The sequence below is a fragment of the Salmo salar genome, chromosome 28 (genome assembly GCF_965601325.2).
Source record: "Salmo salar chromosome 28, fSalSal1, whole genome shotgun sequence".
Taxonomy (NCBI): domain Eukaryota; kingdom Metazoa; phylum Chordata; class Actinopteri; order Salmoniformes; family Salmonidae; genus Salmo; species Salmo salar.
In genome coordinates this window covers 8,668,341-8,686,140 of record NC_138318.1, presented here as the reverse complement: position 1 = coordinate 8,686,140, position 17,800 = coordinate 8,668,341, and the positions used below count along the sequence as shown (strand labels likewise).

The following is a 17,800-nucleotide window of genomic DNA, read 5'->3' as shown; positions in this document are numbered from 1 at the left end:
TTTTAATACATCATCCATTTGGCATGTCTCCTGTGATGTGATTCACAGCAGCACTGATGCATGTGTTGACTTGACAGCTGTGTAGGAGTTTTGAACAACCCTTCGCCCCGTTTTGTTACATGCTGGCTGAAGACCTAGCTAGCCAGTAACTAGCTAACGCCAGACACAAATGAAAGGGGAAACATATAAATACCTTTGCCATATATGAATAGGGTACATACAGTCAAAATTTGGCACCAGTAGAGTAGCTATGTAGCTATATAAACCACGGCCCTCTGCAAACACGTCTTCTCCGATGTTCGTTACAAGGTGGTACTTATTTCAATTAGATAAGCGAATATCATGTTACCATTGGTGTATTAAAATGAGAGTTAAGGTGACATGTGGGAAGGGACCAGTAAGTTTATTATCAAACTTTATTGATGTTGAAGCAACAGTCATTTTCCATACTTTGGTCATAATACTTTGATCTGGTTTCCGTCAAATGTCATCCTATTATCATCTAATTTCCTGTTGGAACACAAATCTTCACCCCAGTCTAAGGTCATTTGCACTCCGAAGTAGGTTCACCTCCTTGACCAAGGTCCTTCTTGCCCGGTTGCTCTGTTTAGTCGGACAGCCAACTCTAGGCAGAGTCTGGGTAGTTCCATTTTTTTTTCACTTCCCAATGATGCAGACCACTGTGCTCTTTGAAATTTGAAACACTCTAGAAATTGTTTTATACCCTTCCCCAGATATATGCCTTATCACAATTCTATCTCAGAGATCTACGGACAGTTCCTTGGACTTCATGGTATAGTTTCTGCTCTGACTTGCACTGTCAACTGTGGGACCTTATATAGACAGGTGTGTTTCTTTCTAAATCATGTCCAAACAATTGAATTGGCCACAGGTCGACTCCAATCAAGTTGTAGTGACATCTCAAGGATGATCAAAAGAAATTGGATTAACCTGAGCTCAATTTGGAGCATCATAGCAAAAGGTGTGAATACTTATGTAAATTAGATATTTCTGTATTTCATTTGCAATAAATGTGCAAAAATGTATAAATTATGTTTTCACTATGTCATTATGGGGTTATTGTGTGTAGATGGGTGAAAAAATATCTATTTAATACATGCTGAATTCAGTCTGTAACAACAAAATGTGGAATAAGTCAGTTTCACACACATGCATGTGTTTTTACAGCAATAACGATGTAGGAGGATTATACAACATGTACGTTTATATTGGTATGTTGTATATAGAAAGTTAAAGGTGCTCGTGGTCTCAAATAGCTGTAATTGACCTGTTTACTGTAATCACTAATTGGAGGTGTGATCAACTAAGGCCAGAAGCAGTGAAATACAATGGCTGTAAGTTCGAATCCCCCTTGAAGCAAGGTTTTCATTTGAGGAAAAAACGCTCCACTGTTGGTCCTCGAGTCAAATAGCGCATACAGTGCATTCGGGAGGTATTCAGACCCCTTGAGTTTTTCCACATTTTGTTATGTTACAGCCTTCTAAAATGGATAAAATAGTTTTAATTCCTCATCAATCTACACACAATACCCCATAATGACAGAGCAAAAACAGGTTTAGATTATTTTTCACATTTATAAAAAAAAAAAACTGAAATACTCTGTACTTTGTTGAAACACCTTTGGCAGTGATTACAGCGTTGAGTTTTCTTGGGTATGACGCTACAAGCTTGGCACCCCTATATTTGGGGAGTTTCTCCCATTCTTCTCTACAGATCCTCTTAAGCTCTGTCAGGTTGGATGGGGAGCGTCGCTGCACAGCTATTTTCAGGTCTCTCCAGAGAGGTTCGATCAGGTTCAAGTCTGGGCTCTGGCTGGGCCACACAAGGACATTCTGACACTTGTCCCGCAGCCACTCCTGCGTTATCTTGGCTGTGTGCTTAGGGTCGTTGTCCTGTTGGAAGGTGCACCTTCGCCCCAGTCTGAGGTCATGAGCGCTTTGGAGAAGGTTTTCATCAAGGATCTCTCTGTACTTTGCTCCGTTCATCTTTCCTTCGATCCTGACTAGTCTTATAGTCCCTGCCGCTGAAAAACATCCCCATAGCATCATGCTGCTACCACCATGCTTCACTGTAGGGATGGTGCCAGGTTTCCTCTACACGTGAGGCTTGGCATTCAGGGCAAAGAGTTCAATCTTGGTTTCATCAGATCAGACATTTTCTTTTCTCATGGTCTGAGAGTCTTTAGGTACCTTTTGGCAAACTCCAAGCGGGCTGTCGTGCCTTTTACTGAGGAGTGGATTCCTCTGGCCACTATACCATAAAGGCCTGATTAGTGGAGTGCTGCAGAGATAGTTGTCCTTCTGGAAGGTTCTCCCATCTCCACAGAGGAACTCTGGAGCTCCATCGGGTTCTTGGTCACCACCCTGACCAAGGCCCTTCTCCCCTGATTGCTCAGTTTTTCCAGGTGGCCAACTCTAGGAAGTGTCTTGGTGGTTCCAAACTTCTTCCAATTAAGAATGACACAATCCTTTCTCTGAGCTCTACGGACAATTCCTTTGACCTCACGGCTTGGTTTTTGCTCTGACATGCACTGCCAACTGTGGGACCTTATATAGACAGGTATGTGCCTTTACAAATCATGTCCAATCAATAGAATTTACCACAGGTGGACTCCAACCAAGTTGTAGAAACATCTCAAGGATGATCAATGGAAACAGGATGCACCTGAGCTCAATTTCGAGTCTCATAGCAAAGGGTCTGAATACTTATGTAAATAAGGTATTTCTGTTTTTTATTTTTAATACATTTGCAAAAATGTCTAAAAACCTGTTTTCGCTTTGTCATTATGTGTTATTGTATGTAGATTGGTGAGTACGATTTTCTTTAATCCATTTTAGAATAAAGTTGTAACGTAACAAAACGTGAAAAAAGTCAAGGGGTCTGAATACTTTCCGAATGCACCGTACATGACAAAGTAGATGATTATAAAAATGCATATAAAACATTGCGTGTACACGTCCATGTAAAATAGCCTATGCAATATGACTATTAGGCCATAGCAGTATGTTTATCTGCAAGGCTGAAAGACGTAGCTCCTCATTAAATTCATTCTTTATCCTCATTTACAAGCTGTTGGCTGCACTTCCCTTCTCAACACGCTAACATAATATGATTGATTACTTTCCTCTTCAGGGATTCTTTTGAATCTATCCATCTCTCGTGCCAGAGGGAGGGTGCCGGATCTTAGCTGCACACAAACTAACCTTTTGCCTTTTGTTAGATTCAGATTTACAATGGTTCAGGCCCGTAGTTCTCTTTGATAAGAATATATGTTATAAGTTTAGGTTTAAACCAAATATCAGCTGCCCATTTTTCCTTTTTGATCAGAAAAAGCTTGTCCTTGCTTTGGACCACATGGCAATTTGTTCCTGAATATATATATATATATATACTGCAAATCAGTTTCACCAAAAAATGTATCATTCTCTAGCCCACGGATAGTTAGGAGTAAGCTCCTAGTCAAATACATTTTGTGATTCCGTGTTCTGGCATATGTATCAGTCTATTCCATAGACGCACCATGTCACCCTTTTGCCTAACTACTGTACACACTGTTCCCAACCCATATCTCAACAGACGGCCAGGTTTGAAGTCAGTCTGTGCACACACCAAGAAAGCAGCGGATTGCTCTGTTTTGAACATTGTTACAATTGGTACGTACTTTGGATCCCCATACCCCAGCAGGATAGTCCATCACAGGACACAGGATTTATACAGCTGAGAATAAGCACAGTAACCAAGGTCCTTACTTAATTTTGTTTAACACTGACCCCAAGGCTCTACCTGCATAATTTGCTAGTGATCTCATGCCGTATTTAAAGGTCATGTGGTCATCCATGTTATTTATAGAGCCCAGTGTAGAATAATGGGGTTGTACCAAAACAAAAGTTGTGTGCACTTCTCTGCATGCCCTTCTTTCTGAAATGAGCAACCTGGGTCTTCTCTTGATTTATCGTTAGTCTTCATTTAGTACACCATCAATGAACAATATCCAACATATTCTGGAGGTCATCTTCGGTCTCAGCAAGGAGAACTATGTCAACAAGATGCCCAGGAATATATCCGCAACTTCAACACCAAGTTGAGCATGTTTGATTTGTAGGGCAAAAACGAACATTTAGTGCAAATAAAGTGGGTTTTGAGTACATCTCCCTGCTTCACACTGTAAGGGGTTGGAAACCAGACAGTCCTAAGGTCCCTGACCTGAACACATGCAACTAGAACCTGATAAAGAGCTTTCATAGCATCAGAAAACCTTACATGAATTGCCATTGTAATTAGTCTAAAAGAAAGGTCTCTATTCACCCAATCAAAGCGTTCTGAAAATCAATAAACAGGCAAAAGTTGGTTCTCTCTTGAATTTTAGCCCGACCACTGTAGAGACGGTATAGCTATGGTCTATACACGCTCAGGCTTTCCTAAAGCCATTCTGTTCATCTGGAACCTGACAGGACAGTTCTAGATAGTGGGAGAGCTTGTTATTTAGGATGCAGGACTACAGTTAACATGCGGTGCTAATGTGACTAATCCCTCATTAGTTTAAAGGGATTTTAGGGTCGTTTTTGGAAGATTTGGGGAAAGGGTTGATTATGGATTGGTACCATACAGATGGAATAATGCCCTTCTCAAAACAAGCCTGGAAGAGTTCAAATAGTGTTTGGAACAACATAGGTGATTACAAAACTTCATTAGACAAAAATCAATTCATGTAGCTTTCTTTGGTTTAGCAAGCTAAACCACCTTTCTGACTTCTAGATTGACAGGCGTTCAGATACTGGTTAGGGGAGTATGACTGTATTTCCTCCTCCAACTTAAAGCTAACATAAAAGTGCTGTTATCGCCTGAAAATAAAAGTGCAACATCTCTTTCCCATTTCCCAAAAACAATATCAGTTTGACAGTGAAACTCGCCATTTTCCAGTGCAATTTCGATGTGAAATGTATCTCCTTCCAAAACCGTTGTGGGTTGTTGGTCTGTAGCTGTAGCTGTAAATAAATGTAATTCTACATTTAAGAAGTAGAAAAATACTAATGTGGGATTTAAACCCTTGCCACAATCTGCGACAACTATGCGCTCTGCACTATGAGCTATATGAGCAGTCATTCAAATGCATGTGATCCATACTGAACAAAAATATAAAAGCATTGGACCCATATTTCATGAGCTGAAATAAAAGATCCCAGAAATGTTCCAGAAAACTCTTTCTGATTGGCTGTGGGCGGGCCTATGCCCTCCCAGGCCCACCCATTGCTGCGCCCCTGCCCAGTCGTGAAATCCATAGATTAGGGCCTAATGAATTCATTTCAATTGACTGATTTCCTTATACGAACTGTTACTCAGTAAAATATTTGAAATTGTTGCATGTTGCGTTTATATTTTTGTTCAGTATAGTTGTTTATCAGAACGTGCCTTTGAACTTCTGCTAAGTATGATTTCATGAATAAGTGTTGGATCACGTTGCCGATATTAATTGACTGATACGGAATTTGAACCGGATATAATCACGGCCAGCTGTGCAGGTTATCACAGGGCAAAGTCTGCCAGGATATCTGATGGGAACAACTAATGTAAGGTTTGATCACCTGTACGTTGACGATTGTAATTCGCTGAGGCAGATTTTGAGACTCAGCAAGTGTTTAAACTTAGACTTTTCTAATGTTTGCAAGTATGGCCTGTAATGGGACATTTTAATTATATGTGTCTAACCTTGTGAAACTGTCCTATTATAATATCCTGTTCTTGGGAGTATCAACCTGCATTGCAATCCAGCATGCTCCTTCGTCCTTGTATAGATAAAAGTTCTGCCCAAGAACAGGAAACTATAAAGATATGCGCTTATCACCAAATACTTCAGACTGTCTGCACTGCGCTGTGTAACTCTTATTGTCAGAGCTCAGAAATAAAGAATCTTGGTTTCACTTGGACTCCAGCAGATCCTTATTTTATAATATCCACTACAGGCCCCAAAGAAACTATGTGGGGAATACTTGTTTCATGTGGTTCTAAATCAGCTTCAGGTAGCCTAATCTGCTCTAAACAAAAACCTTTCCAAAAAAAGACAATATACACACTCACCCTTGCAGATAAACAAAGGAAAACCACTTACAAAGCCATAAATAACTGTTTTCCACAAGTTCTATATCAAAATAATCCACACAACATTTTCCATCAAAAAAAAAAAAGATTTCAGAAAATAGTTTATTCTTGTCAAAAAAAAGTCACTAATTTATTTTGAAACAAAAGACTGGTAAACAAATCTTCAGGATCTTACAGTAGATCACTGACATTTCACTTTAAAAACAACACGACATGAAAAAAAATATGTAAAAATAACAAAAGCAAGAGAGACTGGACAGATGAACTCCCTTTTTAATTCCCTATAGGCTGTTCAAGTGAAACAGTAGTCCAGGTGGGCCAGCAGTTCTCTGTGCTGACTGGTGGCGTATGGAGCTCTGCACTTTGGACACGCCAGGAAACTCTCGTCCAGGAGGTTTTTGGAGGTTGAGGTGGGGATGGGATCCTCAATGGACAGCCTCTCAAACTCAGGCTTGTAAGAACTTGGCTCAGAGAAATGAGGCTCGCTCTGCTGTTTCTATAATAATAAATACAAATTAATAAATTGGTCTACAGTTGCTTATCTGAAGATAGCAAATGTATTCATGATGACTCATTTGAAAAGCAGAAATGTCAAAAGAATTGATGCGTGAAGCAACATTTCACAACACTTACTTGATTGCTGGATTCTAGTCTTGTGATTTGGTCTCGAGCCTTGCGCAGCTCTTTCAGGACCTTGTGCAGCTGATGCTGTAAACTCTGTCGATCAAGCTTCTCGTTCTCAAAGTCTTTGGCAGACTGCTGGATCTGGGGGGAATAGACAAAAGCAAATCAAGAGAGCACAGCAGATCTTGGACGTTCCATTGCGTAAGAGATGTTATATAACTGATTATTTCACAATCTAGAGTCAGGAATTGTTTACGTTGCCAATACATACATGTTGCTCCAGTATAGCAACTCTCCTCTGCTCCTCGTTTTGGTTTAACAGAGTTTTCTGGAGTAGATTCACCTGAAGAGAAAAGTATTTGTCTTAACAATAAAATAAGGAGATTGGAACAGTGGGAAAGTGTACAGGGGGGGGTGCGAAGAAGGTAGAAGGTCACAGACGGGAAAGTGGCAGAGAGAAAGGGATCACTCCCTTCTCCAGAGGGTATGGTATACTAAAATAAAAATAAAATGTATATTTATATATATATATCCTAAGTGTACATAAACTTCCGACTTCAACTGATATATATAAGTTGAAGTCGGAAGTTTATATACACTTAGGTTGGAGTCATTCAAACTCATTTTTCAACCACTCTACAAATTTGTAGTTAACAAACTATAGTTTTGGAAAGTCGGTTAGAACATCTACCTTGTGCATGACACAAGTCATTTTTCCAACAATTGTTTACAGACAGATTATTTCACTTATAATTCACTGTATCACAATTCCAGTGGGTCAGAAGTTTACATACACTAAGTTGACTGTGCCTTTAAACAGTTTGGAAAATTCCAGAAAATGATGTCATGGCTTTAGAAGCTTCTGATAAGCTAATTGACATCATTTGAGTCAATTGGAGGTGTACCTTTGGATATATTTCAAGGCCTACCTTCAAACTCAGTGCCTCTTTGCTTGACATCATGGGAAAATAAAATGACCAAGACCTCAGAAAAAAAATAATTGTAGACCTGAAGGTACCACGTTCATCTGTACAATCAATAGTACGCAAGTATAAACACCATGGGACCACACTGCCGTCATATTGCTCAGGAAGGAGATGCGTTCTGTCTCCTAGAGATGACTGGACTTTGGTGCGAAAAGTACAAATCAATCCCAGAACAACAGCAAAGGACCTTGTGAAGATGGTGGAAGAAACAGGTACAAAAGTATCAATATCCACAGTAAAACGAGTCCTATATCGACATAACCTGAAAGGCCGCTCAGCAAGAAGCCACTGCTCCAAAACCGCCATAAAAAAGTCCGACTACGGTTTGCAACTGCACATTGGGACAAAAATCGTACTTTTTGGAGAAATGTCCTCTGGTTTGATGAAACAAAAATATAACTGTTTGGCCATAATGACCATCGTTATGTTTGGAGGAAAAAGGGGAAGGCTTGCAAGCCGAAGAACACCATCCCAACCGTGAAGCACTGGGGTGGCAGCATCATGTTGTGGGGGTGCTTTGCTGCAGGAGGGACTGGTGCACTTCACAAAATAGATGGCATCATCAGGAAAATTATGTGGATATATTGAAGCACCATCTCTAGACATCAGTCAGGAAGTTAAAGCTTGGTCGCAAATGGGTCTTCCAAATGGACAATGACCCCAACACCTCCATCCTAAAGAAAATTTGTGGGTAGAACTGAAAAAGCGTGAGCGAGCAAGGAGGCCTACAAACCTGACTCAGTTACACCAGCTCTGTCAGGAGGAATAGGCCAAAATTCACCCAACTTATTGTGGGAAGCTTGTGGAAGGCTACCTGAAACGTTTGACCCAAGTTAAACAATTTAAAGGCAATGCTACCAAATACTAATTGAGTGTATGTAAACTTCTGACCCACTGGGAATGTGATGAAAGAAATAAAAGCTGAAATAAATCATTCTCTCTACTATTATTCTGATATTTCACATTCTCAAAATAAAAGTGGTGACCCTAACTGACCTAAGACAGGGAATATTTACTAGGAATAGAAGTTAGGAATTGTGAAAAACTAATTTTAAATGTATTTGGCTAAGGTGTATGTAAACTTCCGACTTCAACTGTGTGTGTGTGTATATATATATATATATATATATATATATATATATATATATATATATATATATATATAAAAAACAATGGACACACCTTCAAATTAGTGGATTTGGCTATTTCAGCCACACCGTTTGCTGGCAGGTGTATAAAATCGAGCACACAGCCAGGCAATCTCCATAGTAAAACTAAATGCATGCTTTTCAATCGATCAATGCCCGCACCTGCCCGTCCATCCAGCATCACTACTCTGGACGGCTCTGACTTAGAATACGTGGACAACTACAAATACCTAGGTGTCTGGCTAGACTGTAAACTCTCCTTCCAGACTCACATTAAGCATCTCCAATCCAAAATGAAATCTAGAATCGGCTTCCTATATCGCAACAAAGCATCCTTCACTCATGCTGCCAAACATACCCTCGTAAAACTGACCACCCTACCGATCCTCGACTTCGGCGATGTCATCTATAAAATAGCCTCCAACACTCTACTCAACAAATTGGATGCAGTCTATCACAGTGCCATCCGTTTTGTCACCAAAGCCCCATACATTACCCACCACTGCAACCTGTACGCTCTCGTTGGTTGGCCCTCGCTTCATACTCGTCGCCAAACCCACTGGTTACAGGTTATCTACAAGTCTCTGCTAGGTAAAGCCTCGCCTTAGCTCACTGGTCACCATAGCAGCACCCACTCGTAGCACGCACTCCAGCAGGTATATCTCACTGGTCACCCCCAAAGTCAATTCCTCCTTTGGGCGCCTTTCCTTCCAGTTCTCTGCTGCCAATGACTGGAACGAACTGCAAAAATCACTGAAGCTGGAGACTCATATCTCCCTCACTAGCTTGAAGCTGTCAGAGCAGCTCACAGATCACTGCACCTATACATAGCCCGTCTGTAAACAGCCCATCTATCTACCTCATCCCCATACTGTATTTATTTATCTTGCGCCTTTGCATCCCAGTATCTCTACTTGCACATTCATCCTCTGCACATCTACCATTCCAGTGTTTATTTGCTATATTGTAATTACTTCACCACCATTGCCTATTTATTGCCTTAACTCCCTTATCTTACCTCACTTGCACTCACTCACTGTATATAGACTTTAGTTTTTTTTCTACTGTATTATTGACTGTATGTTTTGTTTATTCCATGTGTAACTGTTGTTGTATGTGTCTAATTGCTATGCTTTATCGTGGCCCGGTCGCAGTTGCAAATGAGAACTTGTTCTCAACTAGCCAACCTGGTTAAATAAAGGTGAAAAAAAAGACAAACATTGGCAGTAGAATGGCCTTACTGAAGAGCTCAGAGACTTTCAATGTGGCACCGTCATAGGATGCCACCTTTCTAACAAGTCAGTTCATCAAATTTCTGCCCTGCTAGAGCTGCACCGGTCAACTGTAAGTGCTGTTATTGTGAAGTGGAAATGTCTAGGAGCAACAACGGCTCAGCCGCAAAGTGGTAGGCCACACAAGCTCACAGAACGGGACCGCTGTATGCTGGAGCACGTAAAAATAATCTATCCTCGGTTGCAACACTCACTACCGAGTTCCAAACTGCTTCTGGAAGCAACGTCAGCACAAGAACAGTTTGTCGGGAGCTTCATGAAATAGGTTTCCATGGCCGAACAATGCTAAGATCACCATGCAATGCTAAGATCACCATGCGCAATGCCAACTTCTGGCTGGAGTGGTGTAAAGTTCGCCGCCATTTGACTTTTGGGAAGTGGAAACGCGTTCTCTCGATGGATGAATCAAGCTTCACCATCTGGTAGTCCGACGGACAAATCTGTGAATGGCGGATGCCAGGAGATCACTACCTGCCCCAATGTATAGTGTCAACTGTAAAGTTTGGTGGAGGAGGAATAATGGTCTGGGGCTGTTTTTAATGGTTCAGGCTAGGCCCCTTAGTTCCAGTGAAGGGAAATCTTAATGCTACACCATACAATCACATTCTAGACGATTCTGTGCTTCCAACTCTGTGGCAACAGTTTGGGGAAGGCCCTTTCCTGTTTTAGCATGACAATGCCCCCACGCACAAAGCAAGGTCCATACAAAAATGGTTTGTCAAGATTGGTGTGGAAGAGCTTGACTGGCCTGCACAGAGCCCTGACCTCAACCCCATCAAACAACTTTGGGATGAATTTAAACGCCGACTGCTAGCCACCTAATCGCCCAACATCAGTGCCCGACCTCAAATGCTCTTCTGGCTGAATGGAAGCAAGTCCCCGCAGCAATTTCCAACATCTAGTGGAAAGCCTTCCCAGAAGAGTGGAGGCCATTATAGCAGCAAAGGGGGGACCAACTCCACATTAATGCACATGATTTTGGAATGAGATGTTTGACGAGCAGGCGTCCATGTAGTGTATGTGGTCTGGCACAGAGAACTGTCATTAAATCCCCAACCATATTGAACTGCTAAATTAAACTCCAACCTCTACCATGCAACTTTTCCACAGGCCGTGGTTGCAAAAGAGAATGCTTTATAATCAACTCACCTAGCCAAACAACGTTGCACAATAAACACACCAAGACCACATCTCCCTGGCATATAACTATACCTGCAGTAGCAGCTCAGCAGACCTCTTCCTCTCCTCCTCCAGCCTGGCGTCCATGCTGTCCAGCTCGGACCGCATTCTGTCGGCGCGGTCAGCCGAGCACTTCCTCTCCTCGCCGACTGCGTGTCTGCTGCTGAGGCGCTCGGCCTGGAGCTGCTCCCGGGCCTCGACCAACTCCATGCACCGCTCCTCGTACCGCCTCTGGAGCTCGCCCAGCTCCCCCTGGGCCAGCGCCGCCGCCTCCTTCTGGGCCTCCACGTCCCGCTTGGCCTGCAGCAGCAGCTTGTCGTAGTACTCCTGCAGCTGGGACGAAGACTTCTCTGGTGCTGGGGGAAAAGGAAGCAGGGTTAGAGTCTTACATGCTCCTCTATGCCAGGGGTATACAACTCTTACCCTACGAGGTCCGGAGTATGCTGGTTTTCTGTTCAGCCTGAAACTTAACATTTCACCCACCTGGTGTCCCAGGTCTAAATCAGTCCCTGATTAGAGGGGAACGATGAAAGAAAGCAGTGGAACTGGCTTCGAGGTCCAGAGTTGAGTTTGAGGGCTCTAAGCAACACTTATAAAACGACCACTAGGAAATACTATTTTCAAGTAGACTGTGCTTTACCAAAGTAATAGCTAATTAGTAATGCTTAATTAATAGCTAGTTGATAACAGATAATTAAGTAACTTTCTAGTCTAAACACAGATTAACAAGCATTAGCCCCTAGAGTAGGTCCGGAGCATGCTGGTTCTGTTCTACCTGATAATTAATTGCACCCAACTGGTGTCCCAGGTCTAAAATCAGTCCCTGATTAGAGGGGGAACAATGGAAAAAACGCAGTGGAACTGTCTTTGAGGTCCAGAGTTGAGTTTGAGGGCCCTAAAGGATAATTATTTTAACCACATGGGAAAAAATGTCTAGTGTTGAATCAGCCTATATAATGCATTTTGGGATCTGCCGATTTAACAGTGGATTTACTCTTGACAGCAAACGTGTGCCAAATCCCACACTGCGCTGAGGGCTCACACGCCCCTTTTTTTTACCGTCAGAACAGCCTTCTTTGTGTTGTTGTTGGAGTGCTTGGTTGGCTTGATTTAGTTGCTGCTCCAACTCAAGGGTCCTGGCCAGGACTTCCTTGACATAGACCTCTCGCTGCTGATCATAAACCAGCCACTGTTGGTTCTTCTCCAAAGCCTTTTTGTAAACCGAGGAAAAACACATACTTTGGAGGGTTAGGGTTAGATTATACAATTTTCCTTAACACTCAAAGAAAGACAATGGCATTTTTAATCTTGACAAGTTGTTCAACTCACATCTCTCAAGTGATCCTCAACTACTGCAACCTCACCGGTGAGTCCCTGGCCATTCTATCAAATCGTAAAGAAAACACAGGTATTAGCCTATATCAAAACGATGACATAGGTGTAACAACCTCTTTCTACATGAAGACTTGGGCTGTTCTATGTGGGTCTGTGGGATACTATGGTTGCTAAGAGACCCTTATATTCAAAACATAAAAAAGGGAAGAAAGCTTAACCGAAAGCATCTGCTTGTGTCAGTATGTACTGCATACAATAATCTAATGCCTTGGGTGTCCTTTAACCAGTCAGTGACCAGCCAGCCACCTCTTAGCAGCGGCAGTAGTAAGGCTGGCTGGGATATACAGTAGCAAGGCTGGCTGGCGGGGGGGGGGGGGTATTTTCTTAAAACTGCATTGTTAGTTCAGGGCTTGTAAGTAAGCATTTCATTGAAAGGTTGTATTCGGCGCATGTGACAAATACAATTTGATTTGAGTGCAAGGGATATGTGACCAAATAAACATTTTACTACTTTAATACACTAAGTGAATTAGTCCAAAATATTTATGACTTCTTCAAATGGGGGGGGCTAGACAAAGTGCTTTCATTTTCTAAACAGTGAAACAGATATGAAAATACTCAAACAAAGGTGACACTCTGTACTGTCGCTTTATATGAAGCATTCTATATAAAATCCAAAATGCTGGAGTATAGAGCCATATTATATTAATTTTACAGATGACCCCAAGGTTGACATCTGATCTCCTCGTAAGACCCAGCAAACTGATAACCACGGCCTAACGAGGCAGGACGTCTACAGGTTGGGACGCTGTATTGGTCTGCTATAGGAATGGACAAAGCCATTGATCACGTGACACCATTCATTCCTATGTGAAGATTCAATAGCGCATTGAAGCCAAATGAAGTCGGTTATAATGGCTTCTCACGGAGACATAACATGCGCAGTTTGGACTACTCCAGGAAGTGACATTGCAGGCTAGCTCAGTCCTGCCCCCTCTCAGAGTACTGCAGGCTGCCATTAGTAATTAAATTATCCATGTAACTTCTGTTGTGGGATTTTTTATAAATAAATCAGTTCAAAGACATACAGTACCAGTCAAAAGCTAAAAGACACCTCCACAATCACCCGACCTTAACCCAATTGAGATGGTTTGGGGTGAGTTGGACCAAAGTGAAGGAAAAGCAGCCAACAAGTGCTTGGCAAATGTGGGAATTGTTGGAAAAGCATTCCAGGTGAATCTGGTTGAGAGAATGCCAAGAGTGTGCAAAGCTATCATCAAGGCCATGGGTGGCTACCTTGAAGAACCTAAACTATATTTTCATTTGTTTAACTTTTTTTTGGTTACTACATGATTCCATATGTGTTATTTCATAGTTGATGTCTTCACTATTATTCTACAATGTTGAAAATAGTAAAGAAAGAAAAACCCTTGAATGAGGTGTGTCCAAACTAATACATCTAGTGTATAAGAAGCAATTATTAGTACCATAATTGTCATATATATCATTTTGATATATATTTACACGATGATTGACCACTTTTCCATTCACAGTAATGGGAGATCCTGTCTTCTGCTAACAATGCCTTCTGTTAATTAACAGGGCAGTCGTTCTCCCCTGGCTCAGGCCCTTAACTACACTTCGAGAGGAGTCAGGTGTTCATAAACTCATGAACTTCTTATGGTAATCCCATCCTGTAATACCGAGACTGGCTGATCATATGACGGGGGAATTATGTACAGCATGGTAATGCCGTAGGTTAGGAGGGCCTGTCAGGAGGCGGATTTCCTTGATTATGACCTCATGGATATTCCAAAGTTGGAGACGGAGAGATGTAAAACGAGCTCTCTCTCGATGAATAAGACTACTGGCTTTCATCATATCACAGAGCCACCTGATCTGAGAGTAAACAAGTATTATGTCAGACGACATGACATTCTGAAAGCAACTGCTGCCATCTAGAGTGTAAAAAGAGAGTTTCACCTTGAGATTTGGAATGCCCCATGACCACAACATTCATACAGGAAACCGTAACACATCTTCATATGGAGGGGTGTGAACTTCAGTGTCATCTTGTTACACGTACACTACATGATCAAAAGTATGTGGACACCTGCTCGTCGAACACCCCATTTCAAAATCATGGGCATTAATATGGAGTTGGTCCCCCCCTTTGCTGCTATAACAGCCTCCACTCTTCTGGGAAGGCTTTCCACTAGATATTGGAACATTGCTGCGGGGACTTGCTTCCATTCAGCCACAAGAGCATTAGTAAGGTCGGGCGCTGATGTTGGGCGATTAGGCCGGCAGTCGGCGTTCCAATTTATCCCATAGGTGTTCGATGGGGTTGAGGTTAGGGCTCTGTGCAGGTAAGTCAAGTTCTCCACACCGATCTTGACAAACCATTTCTTTACAGTTGGCACTATGCATTGGGGCAAGTAGCGTTCGCTTGGCATCCGCCAAACCCATATTCATTCATCGGAATGCAAGATGGTTAAGCGTGATTCATCACTTCAGAGAATGCGTATCAACTGCTCCAGAGTCCGGCTGCTCGGCCATGGAAACCCATTTAATGAAGCTCCCGATTAACAGTTATTGTGCAGACGTTGCTTCCAGAGGCAGTTTGGAACTCGGTAGTGTGTCTCGCAACCGAGGACAGACTATTTGTACGCGCTACAGCACTTGGCAGTCACGTTCTGTGAGCTTGTGTGGACTACCAATTAATTTACACTTCTCAATAACATTTATTTTTTGGGTACTTGTTGCCTCTTTTTCTCCCCAATTTCATGATATTCAATTGGTAGTTACAGTCTTGTCCCATTGCTGCAACTCCCGTACGGACTCGGGAGAGGTGAAACACGACCTCGCCAAGCCACACTGCTTCTTGACACTGCCCGCTTAACCTGCAAGCCAGCCGCACCAATGTGTCGGAGGAAACAACGTACAGCTGACGACCGAAGTCAGCTTGCTTGCCCCCAGGCCGCCACAACGAGTCGCTAGAGTGCAATGCGACAAGGACACCCCAGCCGGCCAAACCCTCCCCTAACGACGGTGGGCCAATTGTGCGCCGCCCCATGGGTCTCCCGGTTGCGACACAGCCCAAGATCGACCCGGATCTGTAGTGATGCCTCTAGCACTGCGATGCAGTGCTTTTGACCGCCGGCCACTCGGGAGGCCCCACTTCACAATAACAGCACTTACAGTTTACCAGGGCAGCTCTAGCAGGGCATAAATTTGACAAACTGACTTGATGGAAAGGTGCCACATTGAAAGTCACTGAGCTCTTCGGTAAGGCCATTCTACTGACAATATTTGTCTATGGAGATCACATGGCTGTGTGCTCGATTATATACACCTGTCAGCAACGGGTGTGGCTCTAATAACCAAATCCACTCATTTGAAGGGATGTCCACATACTTTTGTATATATAGTGTACATTCTCTCCATAACTCAGCCTTGGCTAACAAAATGGATCAAAGTCTAGGCACCCTCAGCAGACTGAAAATTCCTCTCACCCACCTGTAAATCAGGACCCTGTTTCTCCAGTGCCTGACACCTTGCCGACACTGCCACCAATTTGTTCTTCAGATTCCCTGTCTCCTCCGAGAGGGACTGGAACAGTTTCTCTCTGTACTCGGCCTCTCTCCTCCCCTGGTCCAGCTGAGCCTGGAGCGAGGCCACCACCTCTCCCCCATTGGAATGCAGATGTTGTCTCAGAGTCTCTAGCTCCTTGTCCTTAGCCAGCAGCTGCTGAGCGTTCCTCTCCCTCAACGTCTCCAGAGACAGAATCCTCTGCAATCAATTGTAACGTTTTAATGAATTGAATGAAATGTGTGTAGTGCACAAAAATGCTTAAATGAGCATATCACAACTCCATCAAGACAGAATTTCAAAAGCAACGGTTTACAAAATGACACACCCATGATGCGCAAAATGCTAAACCCAGACTTCCACAATGTCATATGGTCAAGTTTATGAATATATTGAGTGAAAAGGTTGTTTTGGTTTAAAATAGTTGCTGTTTATGAATGTAGGCTACATCAGCACTACTATATCAATCCTATTACATTTGGACTCTATAGCTTAATAATAATCATAATCATCGGGCTGGCAATACTGCTTAGCCCAAACGTCTGCACAAACTACTACGCTTTAGCTACCTCCAGCAGTTTGCTTTTGTCTGAGTCTGGTGGCCTCGCTGTTCGTTTTGACATTTCCTCCATCTTCTGCTTCAGATGAGCATTCTCCTTCCTGAGTCTGTCCATTTCTGCTTCTGCCTGTTTTGAGCCACTGGATTTAAAGCCCAACTTGTTGACAATGGTCTCCTTGGTGCCTTTTGATGCCATGTCTGGAGTGTTACCTAGAAAAACGATTTTGAAGTTGAATGTTTATACTAACGTTAAAAATTAAATCACTCACATTTCATTCAATGGCACATGTCCAATCAAGTCTAAGTATATAAAGTTAGGTAGGCAATAGAAAAGGCAATACTAAAGTTTATTTCATTAGGCCTAAATTAAATTCATTTTGCACTTGCAGTGAGGCCTAGTTATTGAAATTAGCATGCCAGACAAAACACACAAGCACAAACCAACAGAAGAACATGCCTAACCGAAAAAAAAGTTTAATAGGTACTATAACTTCACAACTGAATGTTATAGCTAGTTATCTAGCTAACAAACTACAGAACATAATCTTACCAAAAAGATACAGATAATTTGCTAGAATTTGTCGGCTATATATTTCTCTTGAGTTGGTGACTAATGCTAGCTAGTGACGTTACGTTATGTGCCTGTCAAAAGTATCTGGTCTGGCTAACAACAAAGCTAACTAGCTAAGCGTTTGATCGTTCAACCCAAACTGTTTTCTGGTGTTAAGAAAACATGTATGCATCTTTAAATACTTATAAAATATAACTCACAATATAGACCACTGTTTCCGAAATAACATTCTAGGACGCTTGACTTGTGAGAATGAAATGGCCACTTTCTAGCTTCCTAGTTGAAAAGTTTGAATACAGCGCGTCTGGGCGTCATATCCGGGAGTCAGATCATGACGCTGGCACTCCTTTTTTTTAATCAACCACCACCAGACAGAAAATTGCTATCAGTAACAAAGT

The 17,800-nt window shown here is 42.3% G+C and overlaps 1 protein-coding gene across 2 annotated transcripts; it reads right to left on the bottom strand.

The window, feature by feature from the left end:
• Positions 1-6,201: 6,201 nt before the first annotated feature.
• cep55l (centrosomal protein 55 like) lies at positions 6,202-17,727 on the bottom strand. Of its 2 annotated transcripts, none has more exons than XM_014179253.3 (9): positions 17,603-17,727; positions 16,842-17,041; positions 16,201-16,473; positions 12,676-12,729; positions 12,406-12,556; positions 11,380-11,702; positions 7,013-7,084; positions 6,751-6,882; positions 6,202-6,613 (listed from the first exon to the last, which is right to left on the bottom strand). In XM_014179253.3, the coding sequence occupies exons 2-9, from the start codon at positions 17,025-17,027 to the stop codon at positions 6,410-6,412; spliced, it is 1,395 nt and encodes a 464-aa protein (XP_014034728.2). In that variant the 5' UTR covers positions 17,028-17,041; positions 17,603-17,727; the 3' UTR covers positions 6,202-6,409. The 2 variants fall into 2 exon arrangements, with proteins under 2 accessions (XP_014034728.2, XP_014034729.2); XM_014179254.3 differs by having other exon boundaries at positions 11,380-11,696.
• Between the last annotated feature and the right edge of the window lie 73 nt (positions 17,728-17,800).

Bases quoted from the DNA above. Each gene is read 5' to 3' on its own strand.
- cep55l (XM_014179253.3), bottom strand. From the start codon at position 17,027: ATGGCATCAAAAGGCACCAAGGAGACCATTGTCAACAAGTTGGGCTTT. The intron at 16,474-16,841 runs GTAGCTAAAGCG...AATTGATTGCAG, and splicing joins ACAAAAGCAAACTGCTGGAG to AGGATTCTGTCTCTGGAGAC. The intron at 12,557-12,675 runs GTGAGTTGAACA...GTTTACAAAAAG, and splicing joins TTGAGGATCACTTGAGAGAT to GCTTTGGAGAAGAACCAACA.